The 21,543-nt window shown below is 34.3% G+C and overlaps 4 protein-coding genes across 4 annotated transcripts; 2 read left to right on the plus strand and 2 right to left on the minus strand.

Moving 5' to 3' along the window:
* Positions 1 to 1,415: 1,415 nt before the first annotated feature.
* Positions 1,416 to 4,558, plus strand: LOC133324207 (zinc finger and BTB domain-containing protein 17-like). The gene is made up of 4 exons (XM_061533056.1): positions 1,416 to 1,589; positions 2,032 to 3,006; positions 3,097 to 3,940; positions 4,014 to 4,558. The coding sequence occupies exons 1-4, from the start codon at positions 1,416 to 1,418 to the stop codon at positions 4,556 to 4,558; spliced, it is 2,538 nt and encodes an 845-aa protein (XP_061389040.1).
* Positions 4,559 to 8,477: 3,919 nt separating this feature from the next.
* On the plus strand, positions 8,478 to 13,705 carry LOC133324218 (caspase-1-like). Its single transcript, XM_061533067.1, has 4 exons — positions 8,478 to 8,599; positions 10,304 to 10,551; positions 13,065 to 13,373; positions 13,452 to 13,705. The coding sequence occupies exons 1-4, from the start codon at positions 8,508 to 8,510 to the stop codon at positions 13,703 to 13,705; spliced, it is 903 nt and encodes a 300-aa protein (XP_061389051.1). The 5' UTR covers positions 8,478 to 8,507.
* A 1,190-nt stretch (positions 13,706 to 14,895) lies between these two features.
* LOC133324229 (cullin homolog 1-like) lies at positions 14,896 to 15,844 on the minus strand. Its single transcript, XM_061533078.1, has 3 exons — positions 15,651 to 15,844; positions 14,987 to 15,452; positions 14,896 to 14,922 (listed from the first exon to the last, which is right to left on the minus strand). Exons 1-3 carry the CDS (start codon positions 15,842 to 15,844, stop codon positions 14,896 to 14,898), a joined length of 687 nt encoding a protein of 228 aa, XP_061389062.1.
* A 1,929-nt stretch (positions 15,845 to 17,773) lies between these two features.
* On the minus strand, positions 17,774 to 20,842 carry LOC133324271 (cullin homolog 1-like). Its single transcript, XM_061533121.1, has 3 exons — positions 19,939 to 20,842; positions 18,840 to 19,877; positions 17,774 to 18,175 (listed from the first exon to the last, which is right to left on the minus strand). The coding sequence occupies exons 1-3, from the start codon at positions 20,836 to 20,838 to the stop codon at positions 17,774 to 17,776; spliced, it is 2,340 nt and encodes a 779-aa protein (XP_061389105.1). The 5' UTR covers positions 20,839 to 20,842.
* Positions 20,843 to 21,543: the final 701 nt, after the last annotated feature.

Consider the following 21,543-nt stretch of genomic DNA (forward strand, 5'->3'; position numbering starts at 1 on the left):
CAGTGTCAAGTCAAATGTCAAAAATTTGGACGTTGTTTACGTTTTCACAATGGAAGTCAGTTCACAATAAAGGATTTTGACAGCAAACTTGAAAATTAACTATTTTTCCTGGATGACCTTATTAATAGGCGAACTGTATAGGTCAAGATCTATTAATAAGGTCACCCATGTAGCAATCAAAATCGGAAAACAGCTGTTTTGTTCTCAAGTCTAATGTCAAAAATTTCGACTTTGTTTACGTTTTCATAATAGAAGTCAATTCGAAATAATGTATTTTGACAGCAAACTTAAATGGCGCAGATATGCATGGATGACCTTATTTATAGGCAATGGTATAGGTTGAGTACATAGGAAGATGGGGTTACGTTAGTGGGTTTGACTGGACAATCAAAGGTGTGTAGCGTGGGGCAGGTCTTACTCAATATAGTTTGTCTCTCCGATATAATTTGCTGCTATTTGTGGCGGTTTTTATCCGATGGTATTTTTATCCTGTATTTTTGAATGGCTTAAACACCATATACATTAGAACTTTTTACCGGGTTAACCTACTTTATGAGGATTTATTTGACATATATGCAAAGGAGTTGACAATTGAAACCCACTGCCAGGGCAGTGGTTATTGTAGCAGTTCTGGACTTGTCTCCAAATTAAGAAATGTATCTACTTCCACTGGCTGCAGCCAGATCTTTTGGAATAAGTTAAATAGACTTGACAGGGCAATGGAAGGATCCAATTTTCTAACGTGATATAGACATGATAAAAATATTGTAATGTGCAACGTGAAATAGGGTAATCCGTTCGCTTCACTTTGATATTTACAAGTTTTCAAAATATAAGTCCCGTTTTCCAACATCATAAAGGCTGGGTTAAAATATTAGGTTGTGCAAAGATCACGATATTATAAAATAAATTTCCAAGTAAATTCTGACCACTTTGCGGTTAAGGTAGAAGAAAGAATGGGCCGATAATCCTCATCATTGAACTTGATTTAAATTTGGAAGAACTTTTGCGATTTGAAAGGTTTAAATGAAATCGATTACTTCCTCCGAAATTGTTCGTGTCTGGCTGATACAGACAGATGAAGAGGGTCCAAAGAAAATCAATATTTCGATGAGGTAAATTGTTGTAATTTGCTTATTTACTGGTCGACCAGTTAAATGAGCCTTTATGCCATTCATAAACGACTAACTCTATTGTGAATGGTCTATTGACATTCTACAGCGCCCCCAATAGACAGAAAATGACAATTCTTAATTTCATTGTGGCTTGGTTTCTTAACTACTGTCACAGACAAGACAAGACCCAATTTTTACCCTAAAACTACGGCATTTTTTGCATAGATATTTTTGAAGAAAAATAATTATTAATTTCCAAGAATATTGTTGTGCCGGTGGTAAAAAGGAGTGCATTAAAAAATGGCAAAACAACTGGATCAAGAAACACTGCAGCAGGAGCTGAAAAAGCGAAAGATATGTCGTTTTTGTTTGTGTGAAACTATACCCAAGCTGAGTAATATTTATATGCGTGATACACGAATTAAGACATCAGCACCGCTGCCCATACAAATAATGGCCATAGCTTCAATTGAGGTAAGTTCTTTTTTTTGTCCAAATTACAAGATTCAAATACCATTTTTCGCGGACCACCAGCAGCTGATAGTGTGAAAGTGTTTTTGTGTGTTTACAAGCGTCATGGTTATAGTTTAGCAGCTCCACATTCCCGCCACTTGTGTGTGGTGCATAACTTTGGTAGCAACTGTAGTTGTAGCCGAAACTCTCTACCAAAACCCAATATTGATGTTGGGTAAATGCTATGGAATCCGGGATGTTGAGGTCGAAGTGTATTTTTTTGCAAAAAAATGTGTTTATAAATAATGCCTTGAGTTCGAAGCACTGAAGAGCATACCTTGTTTTGACATGATGGCTTCTTATTTTCATTCTCAATATAAATAAAAATCTGAATTTTATCATTCTTGCCCAAATTTCCAAAAATATTTTCTACTAATTTCCATATTTCTCTGTATATTTTCAGGTATTCAGCAATGATGGTATGCCGGGATATGTATGTTCCGATTGTACAGCCATCTTTGAATTTGCCTATCAATTCAAACAAGTTTGTAAGCAAGCTGATAATTTACTGCGTCAGTTTCCATTAACGGGACAATGGCCAAAACCATTAAATTTACCAGTGCTTATTCGACCGATGCAACAGAATGTCCTCAACAATAAACAATGTACCAAAACAACACAGATACGTATGCAGCCGCAGCAGGGTGGTGGAGGTGGTAACAGGCAATCATCAACCGGTCAGGAATCTCCGGCACAAATAAAGAAAATTCTAAATGCCACACCGGCAACGGTTCCGGCAAAACCCCAAACACCACCAATACGTACTAAAATCGAAAAGATCGACGTCGATGATGAAGATACCACAATAAGTCTATTGGCTAAACTGGAAAACACAGACGAAATATCCTTCGATGATATACAACAATTGATGGCCGAAGAAGAAGCCAATCAAAGTGTAGAAGAACTTATTACGCCAGATTTTAGTACCACAGATTTTAATAGCACCGATATGCCGATAGTTTATTTGGATGCTGGACTAAAGTCCAAACCAAAATTATTGAATAAATCTTCGGTACGTATTTTGAACAAGGAGGCGGGACGTGATAATGAACCACGTTTGAGTTTGCCAAAAATTAAACATGATTCGGATGGTAATATGGAGATTGTTGCGGAAATTCTAGATGCCGATCAACCCTATGAAGATGAATCAGATCCCAAAAATGCTGAAGTTATTGACACACAAGTCTATCCGTGTCCACATTGCGATCGTTCATTCCCACTGCTGCAGCTAAGGGATCTGCATATGAAAAATCATACTCGGGATAGGAAATTCGATTGTGAGGAGTGCGACAAAAGTTTCTTCTCCAAATACGACTTGCAGAGGCATGTCTTTACGCATAATGGTGAAAAACCATTCAAGTGTTCAGCTTGTGATAAGGTAAGATTTTTATAACCCAATTTGAAATCGTCTTAAAAAACATTTTTTTAATCGTTATTAAAAAATATTAAAATGTTTTTTTATTTACAGGCCTTTTCACGTTCAACCCTACTGCAGAGACACGAGAAAACCCACACCGAAATACCCAAATTTATATGTGTGACCTGTGAACGACCCTTCATTTCGAAGGAGGACATGGAAAAACATGCTGAACGTCATAAAATAAATCGACCATTCCAATGTAAATTGTGCAACAAGGGCTTTGCATTTAAGCAGGGTCTAGAACGCCACGAAGTTGTCCATTCACGCCAACAACCCTATCCATGTCAATATTGTAACCAAAGTTTTTCAACACCCAGTAAATTGGCCCGTCATCTAACTGCCCATGCCGGCCAGCGGCCATATCCTTGCAAATATTGCAACAAATCATATCTGCTGTCACATCATTTGACACGTCATATGCGTTCACACAAGGAGCATGTCGATAAGTCCAATACACCATCGTTTATATGCAGTCGCTGTCCGGAAAGTTTCCAAACCCGCGATGAACTTATAAACCACTCGGCCAGCCATGCTGATGCCAATAACCTGTCGTGTTCCCTCTGCAAAGAGGTGTTTGCAAATATGGAAGATCTAACCGCACACATAAGTGAACATTCTGTCGGCGAAGCGTATGCCTGTGAATTTTGCGATTTAATCTTTACCGTTGCTGAGAAATTACAAAAACATATTGATACGGAGCATACCCAAGAAATGGAAGCATATCATGAAGATGATCGTATGCAGGCAGATCGAATGAAAGATGGGGCAAATCCAAACACAACGACGGCGGATGGTACAGAGGATCCTCTACAAGAGACGGTTAATGAAATACTGTTTGACGATGCCACAGAGTCGAGGGAAAATAATCACGAACAAGTTGTTATTAAGAAAGGTGAGATAATCATACAAAAATTATATGGATTTGATTTCAAATATATAAATGATATATTTCTCTTTCCTTACAGAAAAAGACGCTCCCGCAATTTTACAACAAGTTATTATTAAAAGTGCTGCCACTAAAAAGCCAACAGCAGCAGCAGCTGGTAACAAAAATGAAGACAACAGTCTTTTAATTCCTCTGAAACAAAGAAAAGTCCAAATGAACAATAATAAAATTATAGCTCAAGTAGTGAGTCCAAATACTACGTCACCACAATCTCAATTGCGACGTAAACTGCCCACAACAGCACCACAGACAAGAGAAAAGAATCAACCCTCAATTGCAGATTCGCTAATGAAAATGCCCAAAGGTATAACTGTAAAGAAAACTTCAACGACGGTTGATGATAAAAATCGATCACCAAACACAAGCGCAAAATCTCCGCGATCCGCCAATAACTCATTAAATGTTTCACCATCGACATCATCGTCGGCATCTTCTCCGCCAACAGGCGTTACAAATGTTCGTATTCAACGTATGCGTGTTACCAAAGCCCAGGCTGAACAATTGGTCAAAGAAGGTCGCATTAAAATGAAAGATGGCCAAATGATTTTAAATAAGGAAAAATAATTTCAAATTTTTTTTACAAATATTTTTTATCAGTTTTGTTTTCCAACAATGCTTTTATAATTGATATCTCTAGTTGTAGTTTTTTTTTTTGCATTATTATTGAACTATTCTTTTATATATTGTTCACTATATGTATTTATTTAGAAGTAAAATACATAATGTATATATGTATGTATGCTTCTACTATTTTATTTTTAATATCTACAATTTATGTTATTTTGACAAAACGGATAAATAAATATTTATGGAATATTCCGAGAGGTTTTTTCTTTGATCGGGAATTAATTAAAAAGCTGGATAGAGTAAAAAATTAATTTAAAAAAGAGAAAAAATCTAAAAATATTTCATAAGGCGTGAATTTTTAAAAATATATATATTTTTTATAATTCACAAGGCGTGGATTTTTCAAAAAAATATTTTTCGAGACCTAAAAAGGGGTTGATTTTTTCAAAACTGTTTTTTAAGAATTCAAAATGCATGATTTTTTCAAAAGGCATGGAATTAAAAAAAAATTATTAATTAAAAAAATTGTTTTTGGAATTAAAAAAAAAAAAATTGGAAGTTTTAATAAGACGTCCACCCTAATTATACCCTACACAACTATGTTGTCAGGGTATTATAGCTTTGTGCAGCCCCAAGAGTTTGTAACGCCGCGAAATATTGGTCCTAGGACCTACCTTTTAGTATACCGGTCATATCTCGACTAGCAGAGTTGATCTAGACATGTGTGTCCGAACGTCTGTCCATTATAATTTGTAAACACGATACAGGCCACAGATATGGACCAATCTTCATCTTAGGGGAAGAAATGGACCAAAAACTTTATTTTTGTCTGATTTTCTGGTCGCTCCAGAGGCCGCAATTATGGCCCAAACATCGCGAATTTTTATATGGAACCCTTCTCCATATCCCTGTTTGATAAAGATCGGTCAATATTTGGCGGGTCAAATGGAAAAAAAGACAAAATGTGTATTCTATAGCGTATGATAGTATATCCAAGAGGAGTGTTTGGCCTTTAAATTGATACCAATAATATTGGGGTATGTACTCGGATGTGGGAGTTACACGTTAAATATATACAGATGCTTACGTATTCAGATATTATTTAGTAGTCCATTGCCACACTGGAGGGCGGAAATATAGCGATTCCATATATAGGCTACAATTATAAGCCGAACATCAGAACACAACCGGCGGTGAAGGAATTATGGACAAGTAATTAGAAGGGCTGTGTGGAATACTGGTAATATTCGGAAAATATGTCAGTGTAAGGAAAAGGTACTGTTGACCTTTAATCGGGCAAGAGGGTGCAACTATGACGAAATATTACCCAGGATCGGAATAAAAATCCGCAGAAAGATAGAGTTCTGTGGTAGTTGTGTAGGGTATTGTATGGTCGATCCCTTCCGTCTATACTGCTCCGCTCACTGGTTTTAGTATTATTTTCCTGGTCGTTGTTCTACATTTTTACTTGTGATTTCATAATTTTTTAAAATTTATTTTTTTTATAAGGTTCTTGACCGATTCTTGATTGATCTACAACAAAGATATGCTAGAATGCAAAAAAACACATGAAAAAAAATAGTAGAATATTTCCTTTATAAACTGTATATAAACAGCACACAGTTCCCCCTTTGTTCCTATTCCCCAGAGATTTGAGTGTCTTTCGAACTTTAGTATGAACACAAATATTGGCAAAGCTTTCCGATCTAAAAAAAGTATAAAATAGTAAAACATTTTCAAAGTGAGTAAAGTTATTTAAATTTAAACTAAAAAATAAAAAAATAATAACTGTTAACAATATTTATGGTAAAAAAATAAGTAGTGTTTTTTTAATAAAAAATGTATCCTCTTTTGATGATGTTGAATTTTTACGAAATGTTGCATTGTTATTTTTCTTTCATAAAAAACAACAATGTATACATTTATTATTTATTTGTTTGTTTCATTCAATAATATCTGAATGTAAGTGAAATATTGTGACATTGTTGTAAACACAATTCCCAATCGGAATATGCTGTAAAATATTTTGACATGTATCATTTATTTTTGCATAGGTGGAGGCAATTGTTATTAATATTTCACAGCTGCCATTGTCGTCGTGTAGTACAAAAATACGGAAAGATCCAGGACCTCTTTCCCTTTGTTGGACAATGCTTTAAATAATCATCAATTTATTGGGAAAAGTTTAAGGGTGGCCTGAAAATTTTTGAATTCTCAATAAATCCCATATGGGATTTTCCAATTTTCATTAATTTTGTGGCTATGTTTCAAATGTTCAAACATTATATTATCTTGAAAAAAGTTGTGCCAATTTTGGATCAACTTGGTTACTCTATCGCATGATACTAGTAACTTATGTTTATATATATATATATATATGGATCCCGACCGATGTCATATATTAAGGATGCCCACCTTATGATGGAGGGTATAAGAAGTTCACCCTGGGCGAACTTTTAATGCTCTTTTAATACATTTCAATTCTTTAATCGGATGAAAATGTTAATTTTTGTGACATATATACAAAGAAATGTATAATTTTACTAATGATTTATTATAAAACACATTTAATATAAACGAAAATTATATAAACAAGTATTTAATAAAGGAAATATCAAAATATTTCAAAGAAAAACTTAAAATTATTAGCAACGAAAGGGTTAAATTGCAAACATTTGTTTTTTGACGCCGTTATGCAAAACACACCTTTGCCACTTGTGACAACGACGCCGCCACCCACAATTGTCAAGCGGCCACAAACTCTATGCCGTTGTTTGACGGAGCATAAACAATCGGTTCTCCTCTTGAGAGAGAGAGAGAGATCAATGAACAAAAACAATAGCAACAGCAACAAATCACTGATTATCGAACTCTAGACTGGCGGAGACGGTTTTGCTTTATTTTTTAATTATTATTAAAGTCGTGTGTTGTGAGCGCATTGTGCAGTTAAAATAAATACCGCTTGTTGTTGTTGCTGTCGATAGATTTGTGTGTTGCACTTTATCATCTTCGATGAACGATGTTAGTTTTAAAACAAAATGCATAACCTCCAAAAAATCAAACGTCATAAAAATGCATTACAACAACAGCAAAACAATAAAAGCCGTTTTGGCGTTTGATGACCATATTTGTAAACAAATTTGTTCAAAGAAATGACAAAAAAATGAACAATTAAAACAGTTTGATTTTGAATCGGTGACAAATAGCAATAACTAGTGTTTAATCTATTTTGCTGGCAAGTGCAACAGCAAACAGTGCGCCCGGCCGATTATTCTTGGCCTTGACAATAAGTAGTGTGTGGGGTTATAACCAAAAAAAAAAAAAAAAAATTGGCGTGTCTGCTTGTTTCGTCCTGAAAAGTGAGTGTTTGAATTGTGCGTGTGCATTGCAATAGTCGGCGTCGATGCTCGCTCTATACCTTATTGTGGGTGAAATTAGAGAAAACTAAAGGATAGAGGAGGAGCAGTAGCAGAATTAACATTGGGAAAGTTAAAGAACAGAGATGGTGTTTTGATTTCCACTACTCCTCAAATCAAATACTTCCTCCAAACGCGACGCAATAGTTTTGTTTTATTCAAATTGCCTGCCTGCTTGCCACAGTTCGTCGTTGTGGTGTTTTACATTGTGTGTTCGTCGTTCTCTTATCGGGAAAAACTTAAGTTGAAAGAAAATATATAGTACTATTGAATCATATTACTTATTAAAAAAAATCAAATAAATAAAAACAACATCAACAGAGTGGACACCAACCATCAAAATGACAGACGAATGCATATCAACTACAACAACGACTAGAAGAACAACAACAATTGAATATATAACAAAAGCTACACTAAAAATGAATACAACTGCTGCCACACGAAATGCAACAACGGATTCGACGTTTCGTCGTAGTTGTACAGACGACGATTACGACGAGATTGGTGATCGTCCAGATGCTTTGGGTATGGGCATTATGGGTGGTGAAGATCCATCTGCTGGAAATAAGACTGCAAACGGTGTTCTACAATCGCATCAAACAAATGGCAAAGTCGCCAGGTAAGTCCTTTTTATCTGAAGATCTAATAATAACAAATAAAAAATGCTAAAACTCCAATTGTAGATAAAAATGCTACAAATCTGAAATGTCTAGGTTAAAGTCCATGTATAGAGGAGAAAAAAACAAAATTTTGAAGATTCATTTAAATATGGATGCAAACATAATTTGGAGTTATCCTCAACATTATTGCAGCATATGATTTTGAAAAAGTATCTTGAACCGAATTTCAAAGAATTTCAAAAAATACAAACATTATCTTCCAAGAATGCAACGACGGATCAGGACAATTTCAAAACCACCCCAACCAATTATCTCATAAGATGGAGCTTTGAAATTTTGCACAGACATTGTTAGTACTCCCATTAAGTTTGTTAAACGTTTTGGTTTAGCCTCCGTATAATGGTACTCCGTAATATTCGTTATTTTTGGGATTTTGGACACGGGTTTTCAAACCAATTGGCTGTGATTTGCTATTTTGGTTTCTTATTGACTGTCAAATCACACTACCAAAAAATGATTAATATTGATCCAAGTTTCTGGGTAGTTCCCATATAAAGGTACCACACATAATATTCGGTATTTTTTAGGATTTTGGACACATTTTCCAACCGAATTGCCTGTAAATTGATATTATGGGTCCTTATTGTATAGCACTTCCCCGTACTAAAAATTATTAATATAGACCCAAGTTTCAGTATGGCTCCCATATAACGTTACCCTCGATGTTAGGTATGGAACCGATTTTCAACCATATTGGCTGTAATTTGGTATTTCGTATTCTCACTGGGTATCAATTCTAACTACGAAAAAATTAATTATTATTGACCCATGTTTCAGGGTAGTCCCCATATAAAGGTAGCCCGCAATATTCGGTATTTTTGGGATTTTGGACGCGTTTTTCAACGGAATTGGCTGTGATCTGCTTTATTAGGGTTCTCATTGTATATCATATCTTCGTACCAATAATTATTAATATTGACCCAATTTTCAGTGTAGCACCCATAGGATTTTGGACACGTGTTTCACTGAAATTGGTGTTATCATTGTGTGGTACATCCTTGCACTTAATTTGGACCAAGTTGGAGGGTAGCTCTCATAAAACGGCATCCCCAAACCTCGGCACTAAATTTTAATATTGACCGATTGTCATGAAAAATGACACAATTGTTCCTTGTTCAGATCCCTTTCTCCTTGTAGATTATTGTGATATTCGGGCCATGAAATGTAGCTTGTAGCTTCTACAGCGTCCAGAAAAACAAAAGAAATAAAGTTTTTGGTACATTGCCAAAGTTGGTCCATAACTTTGACTGTGTCGTGTTTACAAATTATAAGGAAGAGGCGGACGGACACATATGGCTACAAAGGCCTCGACTTTGTCGAGATATTATGATTGATATACAAAAAGGTGGGTATTTCGCGGCTTTACAAACTCTTAAGCGCTCTAGAAGCTATAATACACTTACAACATATTTTATTCTTTGAGAACCCGAAATACCAATAAAGCCTGGCTGGAACCTGGAAATGTGGCTGGACTTCTATGAAAAATGTTCTCTGAAATGTTGTTTTATCTTCTGATAACATAGGTAGTAGATGTGATACGTCTTTGCATAATAAACATACAGAAATCATTATTTTTTAATTTTCTTCTTCTTCTTTGTGAACAAAAAAAGTACATTCAAATTTCTCATCATTTCCTTTTTTAGCTTTGAAATAGCATCGGTCGCCCGCATGCCCACCGAACGTAACGCCATGGAATACAATATGAATCACAAACGACGCGGTATAGCCCTAATTTTTAATCATGAATATTATGATATACCATCGTTGGAACCGCGCAAAGGTACCAATGTCGACTGTGAAAAACTAAAGATGGCATTGAAGAATTTAGATTTTGATGTGAACATTTACAAAGATTGTAAATTGCGTGATTTATATAAACATATCGAAAGCGGTAAGTATATACTCCAATATCAATCAAATAATACAAAAAAAAAAAAAAAAAACACACACACACACAAATCAGCAAATGAAAGTGAAACGAAATTATGGTAGTCATCGTCATCGTATTAATCTAAAGTAAACACAATATAGAATCTAAACACAATATAGAAATACTGGAAATGCATTTTATTGCCTACTTAAAGGGATTTTTTTCTTGAATAGACGTTTAATAGATAAGATAATTTTTGCATTGTCGTGATTGAATTTGGCATGGATGGGGGGATTACTTTTTATTAATTTTTATACAGTATTGCGAAACAAATAATAAATTACACTAATTAATTTCTATTCAGTATTTTTTGTTTGGGAAAATTGCTTCAATATTTTTTTTTTATTGGAGAAAGGAATATTTATAAATAAGTGGTGTGTGTTTTTATACATTTCTCCAAAAGGTGGAGTGTATATAAAAGTTGTCATTCCTATTATCATTGAGTGGTAAATAATCCTACCAAAAATTATCAATATCGGTTCACCTGATATTTTACGTAAATGCAAATTTGATACCATTTTTACACATTAGTACGAATTTCCAAAACTTTATACGTAGCTAAATCCTACACCCAAATAGTGATCCTATCTTCAAATTTCAAGATTCTAGCTCTATCGGTTTACTCAAATACTTATTTGGTAACATTTTATACACATTGGTACAAAATTCCAAAACTTTCTACATATCCCAATCCTACGCCCCAACAATAACCAAATTACCGGATTCCAGCTGTATTGATTCACCCAAAATTTAAATTGTACAAAATTTAGTACACATTAGTACGAATTTTCAGGACTTCCAGCAAACTCCCAACCTACAATCCAACAGTGATCCTAACATATAATGTCAAGATTCCAACTCAATCTGTTCACCCAAATCCACATTTGGTACCATTTTTTACACATTAGTTCAAATTTACAAAATATTCTACCAAATTTAGTACGAATTTCCAAAACTTTCTACAAACACCACCCTACAACCCAACAGTGATTCTAACATCAAATTTCAAGATTCCAGCTCTATCGGTTCATCCAAATCACAATTTGGTACCATTTTTTACACATTAGTTCAAATTTCCAAAATATTCTACATAGCTCAATACTACATCCCAACAAAGATCTAACTTCAAATTTCAGGATCCCTGCTCTATCGGTTCACTCAAAATTCAAATTGTACCAAATTTAGTACCCATAAATATAAATTTCTCAAACCTAATCTTACACTGCAACTGTAACCTTATTTCCAAATTTCAATGTTCCAGCTCTATCGGTTCACCCAAAATTCAAATTGTACCAAATCTAGTACAACATAGTACCCATAAGTATGAATTTCCAAAACTGCATCCATCCCCTAATCCTACACTACCTTATTTCCAAATTTCAATGTTTCCATCTCAATTGGTTCACCTAAAAGTTCAATTGTACTAAATTTAGTACACATTAGAACGAATTTCCAAAACTTTCCACAAAACCCAATCCTACACCCCAAAAGTGATCCGAACGTTAAATTTAAAAATTCCAGCTCAATCGGTTCTGCATTTGGTACATTTAGTACAAACCTGCATTTGGTACCATTTAGTACAAATTTCCAAAACATCATGCATCGTTTCACCCAAAATTTAAATTGTACAAAATTTAGTTCACATTAGTAGGAATTTCCAAAACTTCCTAAATAGCTCAATTTAACCCCAATAATGATCCTAACTCCAAATGTAATGATTCCAGCTCTATCGGTTCACCCCAAATTTGGTACCATGTAGTACACATTATTACGAATTTTCAAAATTCTCTACATACAATATTTCTACACCCCAACAGTAATCCTGACTACAAATTTCATTGTTCGCGCTCTATCGGTTCACCCAAATCCAAACTGTACCGATTATACTACGATTTAGTATTTTTCGTACACATAACTAACAAATTGCCAAAACTACGTACATATCCCAATCCTACACTCCGACGGTAATGTTATTTTCAAATTTCAGGATTCCAACTCAATTTGTACCTCCAAATTAAATTTGTACCGTATATAGTACCATATAGTACTTTTCGTATACATAAGTACACGCTTCCAAAGCCAGCTCCTTATATCGACCCTACTTCTCAACTTTAATTTGCATTCCAAATTTCAAGTTTTTAGCTCAATCAATTCACATGCTACGAAATTGCACCAAATTTAGTACATTTCAGTACTTTTCGTATATATATATTTCGATTTTCCGAAAACCCATAGTCAGTCAGTCAATCACTTTACTCTTTTATTAGTATAGAAATATCATCGCCACTTATATGCATTGACAAAATATATATTTTTATTATCTATTAGATTTAAAAGAATAATCTTCAAAAATCAACGCTTCTGAAATAATATTTTTATTATCCATTAGACCTTGAAAAACATTTTTTTTTTAATTTTTTTAAATGAAATAATTTATTAATGATTCTATTTTATATTCTACCCCATACTTTCAGCTGCATCCCAAGATCACAGCGATAATGATTGTATAGCCGTTGCAATACTCACCCATGGTGAACATGGTTATCTATATGCCAAAGATGTTATGTATAAACTCGAAAATATCTGGCACTATTTTACTGCCCATGAATGCCCCACATTAGCTGGAAAACCAAAATTGTTCTTTATACAAGCCTGTCGAGGCGATCGTTTAGATCCAGGAATTAAATTACAAAAGACTGAAACGGATGGTGAAACATTTTCCGAAATGACATATCGTATACCGGTACATGCGGATTTTCTAATCTCCTATTCAACAATACCAGGTTTGTGTTTGAAGCTCTGCCATTATGACAATTAGTGTGTGTAATATCTTTCTTTGCGTTTTTTTTTTCTTTTTCTAGGTTTCTATTCTTGGCGCAATACCACAGATGGCTCATGGTATATTCAGTCATTGGTAGAAGAATTGAATAGAAATGGTAAAAAATATGATATGCTTACGCTATTGACATTTGTTAGCCAACGTGTGGCTGTGGGCTTTGAATCGTGTGTACCCTCGCGGCCCATTATGGATCAACAAAAACAAATACCTTGCCTCACATCGATGCTAACACGTATTTTACGTTTCAATGAAAAGTCGTCGAATAAGACAACTTAAAAACAATTCTCATTTTTTGTCTTTCACTCTCTGTCTGTCTTTATATACTCTGATGAAGAAGGTGTAATTTAACCAAGTGTCACATCATTGCGTACAAATTTACAAACTAATTCTCAAAAAATGAAAAAGAAATATATGAACAAATTTTCTATTTTCTGATAAACAAAAAATTAACAACGAAATTGTTATAAGATTTTTGTTCATTTGTGTTAGAATCAAATTTTTGCTAAAGAAATTATATACAATATATATATATATATATATATACATATATAGTCATTTAATATCCAATCATCAACAATACTTAATTACATTACAAAAAACATTCACAAATCACGCATTTGTTTAAAGCAATAATACAAATAATTTGTTTTGCTATGTAAATGGTGGGAGGCCTCATGACCTCCTCCATAATTTTTTTAGTTTTACGAAAACACAAACTTGCCTTTATTTATCATGGTCTCTCTGTAAATTTGCTAAATAACAAGCAAATTATTTCTTATTTTTTAATTTAATTTTAAATATTTCTCTCTGATATTTGCCTTCCACATGAAAATGGTTGCCATTTGTTAATTTTAAGATATTTTTGTATAAGAAAAGAGATTTTTTTCTTAAATAATATGAATATAATATATTTCAAATTATTCTTTTCTTTTGGGGGATTTTTAAAAATAGTTCTAAAGGGGTCTACTCGTGTTGTTATATGGATCTGAAGCATGGGTACTTGCGCAAGCAGATGAGGCAGCTCTTGGAGTGTTTGAGAGAAAAAGTCTCCGAAAGATCTATGGGTGGATCTGCGTTGATGGTGAATATCGCCGTCGAATGAACCATGAGTTGTACCAGCGACTATGTTGGCTAGGTCATGTTGTGAGAATGGATGAAGATGCCATAGCACAGGAGGCATATAAAAGCTGGTCTAAAAAAGGCGTGGATTTTTTAAAATAATTTCTTTTCAGTGGCCTACATAAGACGTGGATTTTTTTAAAATATTTTTTTATGAGAACATTTTTTTATGAGCTTCAATGGGGATTGATTTTGAAAGGAGCTAATATAGGAGTAGATATATTTAATAATTGGGTATGGGTCAGATTGCAATTGAAGTGGGTAATTTACGGCTTGGATATGATTGTTGTACAACTGAGTCCTTTAAAATCATTTTTCAGTTCATTGGGAACAAGCGGAGTAACAAATTACCACAAATATTGTTGGAAAAATACCTGTGGAGTGAGAAAAACAAAGTTAAAACTGAATTGAATTAATTTATTGTTTGCTACCACTTACCTCTTTACCAGTCTCCAACAATTTATCCAAAGTACTGGCATGTAAATATGTTCTTTCACGTTCCTCCGCCAAACGTTTCTCCACATGTTTCATATAATCCGATAAGTTTTCGCTGCTCAATAATTCATCCGCCTCATGTTTATAGAAATCCGCTGTTTCAGCTAGAAATTTATTTTCGAAATAATCACGATAAACAGATAGGCTCGCATTTCTCGTCATCCTTTTGCTCCAATAATACGTCTCGTCCTCGTCAAAACCCAATTCTATATAGCTGTTGATGAGATCATGTATCATAGAGCGGTCAATGATCTTACCACGACGTTCTTCATTAATTGACTTTAAAGCAGTATTTGTTAGCGTTTCATGGAGAACATCGAACATGTGTTCCTTCCATAATACCAAGGCCAAGCGATAAATCTCATAAATACCCTGTTGGCCTTCATCACAATTACGCTGTACCCAATGCCTATTCAGATATGAATATATTGAATTTAATAGATTGCTGGAGGTCTGATACCGAAGCCAGTGTTTTGTATATTGTTCCAAGAGAAGTTCTCCATCTACGATCACGTTAAAATTCGTAATTAAATCGGCAACATAATTTTTTAAGCAATTTTTTAAATGATTATAGAGTTTTTTGCCTGGCTCTTGGGCAGTAACAAACCTATTGGTTTGCCCGTTTTTATCCCAAGCGGTTTTATAATTATAGACATGTGTATAGAGTTGCATATAACGCTCCTTTGTTGGTGGTTGTTCCTGTCGATATAATTGTTGTATGCCTTGTTCCAAATATGTCCATATTTCATCAAAATTTGTGTTTTTCTGTGGAGAAATTCTAGGAGATGTCGGATGTTCCATTTTATTGGGTCACAAAAGGTACGATCGATAGCCAACAGTAAATCACTGCAGATGCAGGCTATATATACTAAAGCACACACAAAACTGATGAAATCTTTTTCAAGTGTGGACTGAGCCACAGCTAATAGATGAATCATGGAAGTAAAATTAAATACTGCGGTGGCATTAACATGATCCAATCCAGAATGTCGTATATAAATACATACCAATAAAATTTTTTTTCAGGGATCCTAATATGGCGTTGTTTTTTAAAATAATTTTTTCTGTGGTCTACCTAAAGCGTGGATTTTCAAAAATAATTATTTTAAGGGATCCATTATTTTCTAAAAACAAAATTTTCAGGGGTCTACATAAGGCGTGAATTTTTTTAGGGGTCTACATAAGTTTTTTTAAATATTTTTTAGGGGTCTACATAAGGCGTGGATTTTTAAAAATAATTTTTTTAGGGCTGTGTCCCCTTTAGCCGTTGCTTTTAAAAGAAAATATTTTTTATGGTCCACTAGATAGACCTAAGGTCCTCTATAGAAACACTTTCGGCCTCTCCTCATTGAAATCAACTCGATTAAAAAATTAATTTATTAGTTTTTATTATAATTTTTATTGTTTATTTCATTTTTGATATCTTAATTTATATTTAACACACACACACACATTATGTTTTGTTTTTTCTCTGTTCTCTTGAATGAGGGGGGAAGGAGTGTTGCTGGTGACGCGTCCCATCGTACAAATCATTTATAATGTTGTTGTTGTCATGGGCAAAAAATAATAATAATAATAATATTTAAATATGAAAACCAAAAAGAAAACAGAATATAAAATAAGAATTTATTGTTTTATATTTTTTATTTAAATTATCTTAAATATTACAAGAAAAAAATACGAAGCTTACATCTGTTATTTTTTTGTTATTTATATTTTTATTTTTAAAGCTAAGAGCAAAATGTGGTATTTCGTAATTTTAAAGAAAACTTTAGTTTTCATCATTTTTATATTTTTTGTTTGTATGGGTGGAGAGATGGCGATTTCGTTTTTAAGCAAAGAACATATTGGCGGATTTGTGCTTGAGGGTGCGGGTGGGTGGTAGGAAACGTATATAAACAAAATATTAAAACATGTTTATAACCAAATATGTCATGAATAATTTCATATTGATTTATTTTTTGTCTAGAATTTCTCTTAATCGAATTTCGCGGTAAATCATTGTCCTCTAATTATTGTAAATTAAAAATAAGTTGTTCAAAAAAATTTCATCTAATATTCTAGTTTTTAACTAATTTCTAATGGAGAACAACAAAATCAATTTTGAGTGCCAAAGGTAGTGAGGGAGGGAAAACAAAAAGATTGTCTTGTTATTTAGAAAACAAGCAAAACACAAAAATATATATGGGATATCGATGTTTAAAAACAACGTCTTATAAACAAATAAAACAATTTATTTTTTAAATAATAATTTCAATTTATGATGTGATAAAATTAGGGAGGAGGAAATTAGGAAAGAAGTAAATAAAAAATGAAATCAATTGATCGATAAAGTGCAGAGACAATGAATACAAACTAAAAAAAATATGTAATAAAAATATGAAAAATGTTGAAGATCATAAACACAAGAAGTTGTTACTGCGCAGTGATGTGAAAGTTGGTCTTTTCTTTTAGGGGAGGAGGAGGAGGATGGATGGGAGCCCCTAGGAGCCAGTGATAGAAAACAAAAAATGAATGAACCCTGGTTGTATTCAAAGAAACATTAATTTTCTTCACCAGCAGATTTCCTTTTTTCAATTTGCATGAGTTGCTGCTGCTGCTTCTGCACACACACATACATACACAACAAATTACACAGAGAGACAATTACACATCGTTGCTTTTGTTTCCTTTTGTTGTATTCTTGTTGTTGGATTTGTTTTCTTTTTGCTGTGTTTGGTGTAATGTTGTTTACGCCAAATAGCTATAGGTATCCTTTTGTCCTTCCATCCGCTCCAAATATTCCTTCTCTATTAGAATGTCTATGCATTTCTTGATAACCGGCACCTTGGGCTTGAAACGCGACGACAACTGATTGATGACCTCGGTAATGAGCTGTGTGTGATTGAGCTTTCGTCGCATTTTCATAATGCGCACAATGGCGGCCTGAATCAACAGCTTGCGATCCTCTTCAATGTGTTTATGTACGGCCTCTTGTTCGACCTTAAGTTCAGTCTTCAAAGGTTGATTGATGTTAATGCGTAATTTCTTATTCTTATAGTCGGCATACAATTCCACAACCGAGTTGGGTGTTAGGGAATTTTCATCATCGGGACAGGTTAGAAGTTTTGCCTTGAGTAAAATTTGTAAAACCTGTAAATGAGTAAAAAAGAATTAAAACTTAGGATCTACATGGTAGAATATTCTTTTCAAGGGCAATAATTATGTTTTCCAGATCTTCAATAGGCGTGGATTTAAAAAGAAAATGTTTTCAGGGTCTTCAAAAGGCGTGGATTTTAAAAGAATATTTTTTGAAGGTCTTTAATAATTGTGGATTTTAAAATAATATTTTCAGGGTCTTCAATAGGTTTGGATTTTAAAAGATTTTTTTTCGGGTTATCAATAGTCGTGGATTTTAAGGGAATATTTTTCAGGTTTTTCAATAGTTTTGGATTTTAAAAGAATATTTTTCCGGGTCTTTAATAGGCGTGGATTTTAAAATAATTTGTTTTTAAATTCTTCTGAGCGAGGACATTTTTTCTGGATGTACAGTGTCTTCTACAATAGGCGCGGATTATAAATTAAAATTTTAGAATTTAAATTAATATTTTTTCGAGATCCAAAAAAGGCAGAAACAAACTGTTTGGACTTCCGTAAACATTATTTCGTAAGAAGACCTTTGATATTAAACTAAAAAAATTAAACGACCAGGAGGACTTTTGAACATCTTCTGACACAAATACATTTTGAATCAGGATTATTTTTTTTTATAGTAGATTCGGTTTTTTTTAATATTGAGTTTTGTTGCTATATTTACCTGTACTAAATTCTCCAATTGTATTTGTGTATTATCCAACAATTGTTTTATGGTATAACGTGTCTGATCATTGAATTGCAATAGAACAGCCATTTGAAACGTACTGGCCTGCAGTGTATATTTGTTGCGGAAACAATTTGTCACCAATTCACCCTTACACATATGATATAGCCAATTTAATTTACGACCCGAATGGCGAGCAGCATAGAATGTATTGAAATGTTGCACAGCCTTCTCCAATTCCGTCGGCAATGAGAAACTACTGCTCTGATTAAATGGCCACGAACCTGAGGATAGAACTTCAATGCTAAAATCAATTTCCATTGGAATATTAGCCGTCTGTAGATATTGTTTGAAATTATTATTTAGATCTTTGGATAGACCAATGTCCTGGAACATGCGTTGCAATTTAATGGTGTATTCATAGCCACAGGTCTGCTTCAATTTCGATATCATAACAGCCTCGGCGTCATCGGAGGCGGAGGTGTGATTCACCAAACGTTTGGCCAACATTTTCGAATAGAACTTCTGGAAGACATCTTTGTCTTCGATATATTTGAAAACGACCATCACCTGATTGAGATTATCTTCGAGTTCTTTTTCTTCGGGATTTTTCGATGATTTCTTCAAGAGAATATCGCAATATTTGGCAAGTAATTCTGGCGATTTGCTGGCGCTACTGGCCTGGGTAACAACATTGGAATTGATGAACTTGCCACAGGCCTTATCGAGGGCGGCCACAAAGCCATTGTCATTGTTGAAGGCGGTCAAAACGAGAGCATTATATTTTTTGTGTACCTCCAGTATGGTTTGGACATAGATTTTGGGATCGTTGGCGGCTTCGGTATTGCCACATTTTTCAATGGCCTGTGATCCCTGTTGTAGAATGTGTTCCTCCAAAATGGTTTTCAGTTCGTTGAGATTTCGTGGCGTACGAGCTACCAGGGTGTACATGCGTTTCAAATCGGCATTCTTGTCGGCATTTAAGAGATTTTGGAATTCAGAACGGAATATATCCAAGTGTTTTTCAATGAGAACCTGAAGATAAAAAAGAAAATTAGTTAAAACTGATTTCAGTCAAGTCATGTAATGCACTTACCACTTCACAGGTCTCCACCAGTTTATCCAAAGTACTGACATGCAAGTATGAGGTTAACACTGAATTAAAATCAGCACTGTTGACCCTTTTACGTTCCTCATCCAAACGTTTCTCAACATGTTTCATGTACTCCGACACGGTGTTGCTGCTCAAAAATGCCTCCGATTCATGTTTATAGAAAGCAGCTGTTTCGGCCAGGAATTTCTTTTCAAAATGATCACGGTAGACAGATAATTTCTGCTTTTTCGTATCCTTGTTGTCCATATCCTCCTCCTCATCAAAACCCAATTCCACATAGCAATTGATGACATCGCGTACCAATGATCGTTTAATGGTCTTACCACGACGTTCCTCATCTATGGATTTCAGGACAGCATTGGTAACCGGTTCATTGAGAACCTTGAACAATTGTTCCTTCCATGTGACCAATGCCAAACGATAAATCTCATAAATACCCTTCTGACCCTCTTCATATTCACGCTTAACCCAGTGCCGATTCAGATATGAACAAATTCCATTTAAAACCGTGCTGGAGAACTGATATAGAACCCATTGTTTTGTGTAGTGGTCCAAGAGAACTTCTTCACCTTTGATGGCTTTGAAATTTGTTAGCAAATCGGCTAGATAATCTTTAAGGAAATCCTTTAGACGTTCATAGAGTTTTTTGCCCACGAGTTGGGCGCCACCCAACTTATTCGAACGATTGTTGTTGTTCTGAACGGTATTGACACTGGTACAATAGTTATAGACATAGGTATACAGTTGCATATAACGTTCCTTTGTCAGTGATTGTTCTTGTTGGAATACTTGTTTTATGCCCTGTTCCAAATCGGTCCATATTTCATCCAAATTTGTGTGTTTCTGTGCAGAAGAAGTTCCATGGGAACTTGGACGTTGCATTTTATGTGGGTGTGGACACGAATTAATTGTGGATGGTAATGTTCGTTTACTTTGTGGTTCTGTCTTCAACGGCCTACTATAATGCGATGTTGTTGTGGTTGGTGATGAAGATGATGATGCTGCTGATGACGACGATGTTGTTGCTGCTACTTCTGCTGATGGATTTTTATTGTTATCCTCCTTTGTAGCCGTTGCTGCTTCTGTTTTTATTGGTGGTGGAGGTGGTGATTGTGGCCGTGATCTTTTCAATGTTCGAATGGTCCGTATGTTTGTAGCTTTGCTTTACTAGTGGGTTTTTTAAACGCACAAAATATTTTTTGTTGTTGTTATTATTGCAAATGATAAGAAAATTGAGAATTCCTTTGTTGTGTTGGAGAAAATTTGTTGTAATATCTGAAATAGAAAAAATAAAGTGTTACAAATTATTATAAGTTAAAAATTTTTTCAGGGTCGAATGGGAATTTATAGATTAAAATTTAAATCTGAAAATAACATGTCAGAAAAAACAAATCTCGAAACTTAAACTTTTCACCTGTGACGACAGAAACGACAACTTTACGGATGTTACCGAATGACCAAAAAGTAGCCGTCATTGGTCACTACTTGACCGTTATCTAAAAATCATCATAACAACGCGCGTGATTGTTCATGAGCGGTTAAAGTTGGCTGGGTTATCCTGAATAGGGGGTCACAGGTTAATCAACT

The sequence above is a fragment of the Musca vetustissima genome, unplaced genomic scaffold, assembly GCF_032173495.1.
Source record: "Musca vetustissima isolate MV318-11 ecotype Yass unplaced genomic scaffold, APGP_CSIRO_Mvet_v1 utg16721, whole genome shotgun sequence".
Classification (NCBI taxonomy): domain Eukaryota; kingdom Metazoa; phylum Arthropoda; class Insecta; order Diptera; family Muscidae; genus Musca; species Musca vetustissima.

Coding starts and splice junctions, on each gene's coding strand:
- LOC133324271 (XM_061533121.1), bottom strand. CDS start 20,838: ATGCAACGTCCAAGTTCCCATGGAACTTCTTCTGCACAGAAACACACA. Junction 19,878..19,938: donor TGGTGGAGACCTGTGAAGTG/GTAAGTGCATTA, acceptor TTTTATCTTCAG/GTTCTCATTGAAAAACACTT. Junction 18,176..18,839: donor AATTGGAGAATTTAGTACAG/GTAAATATAGCA, acceptor ACTCATTTACAG/GTTTTACAAATTTTACTCAA.
- LOC133324229 (XM_061533078.1), bottom strand. CDS start 15,844: ATGGAACATCCGACATCTCCTAGAATTTCTCCACAGAAAAACACAAAT. Junction 15,453..15,650: donor AAAAACGGGCAAACCAATAG/GTTTGTTACTGC, acceptor ATATCTGAATAG/GCATTGGGTACAGCGTAATT. Junction 14,923..14,986: donor TGTTGGAGACTGGTAAAGAG/GTAAGTGGTAGC, acceptor CTCACTCCACAG/GTATTTTTCCAACAATATTT.
- LOC133324207 (XM_061533056.1), top strand. CDS start 1,416: ATGGCAAAACAACTGGATCAAGAAACACTGCAGCAGGAGCTGAAAAAG. Junction 1,590..2,031: donor TGGCCATAGCTTCAATTGAG/GTAAGTTCTTTT, acceptor GTATATTTTCAG/GTATTCAGCAATGATGGTAT. Junction 3,941..4,013: donor ACAAGTTGTTATTAAGAAAG/GTGAGATAATCA, acceptor CTTTCCTTACAG/AAAAAGACGCTCCCGCAATT.
- LOC133324218 (XM_061533067.1), top strand. CDS start 8,508: ATGGGCATTATGGGTGGTGAAGATCCATCTGCTGGAAATAAGACTGCA. Junction 10,552..13,064: donor ATATAAACATATCGAAAGCG/GTAAGTATATAC, acceptor CCATACTTTCAG/CTGCATCCCAAGATCACAGC. Junction 13,374..13,451: donor CTCCTATTCAACAATACCAG/GTTTGTGTTTGA, acceptor TTCTTTTTCTAG/GTTTCTATTCTTGGCGCAAT.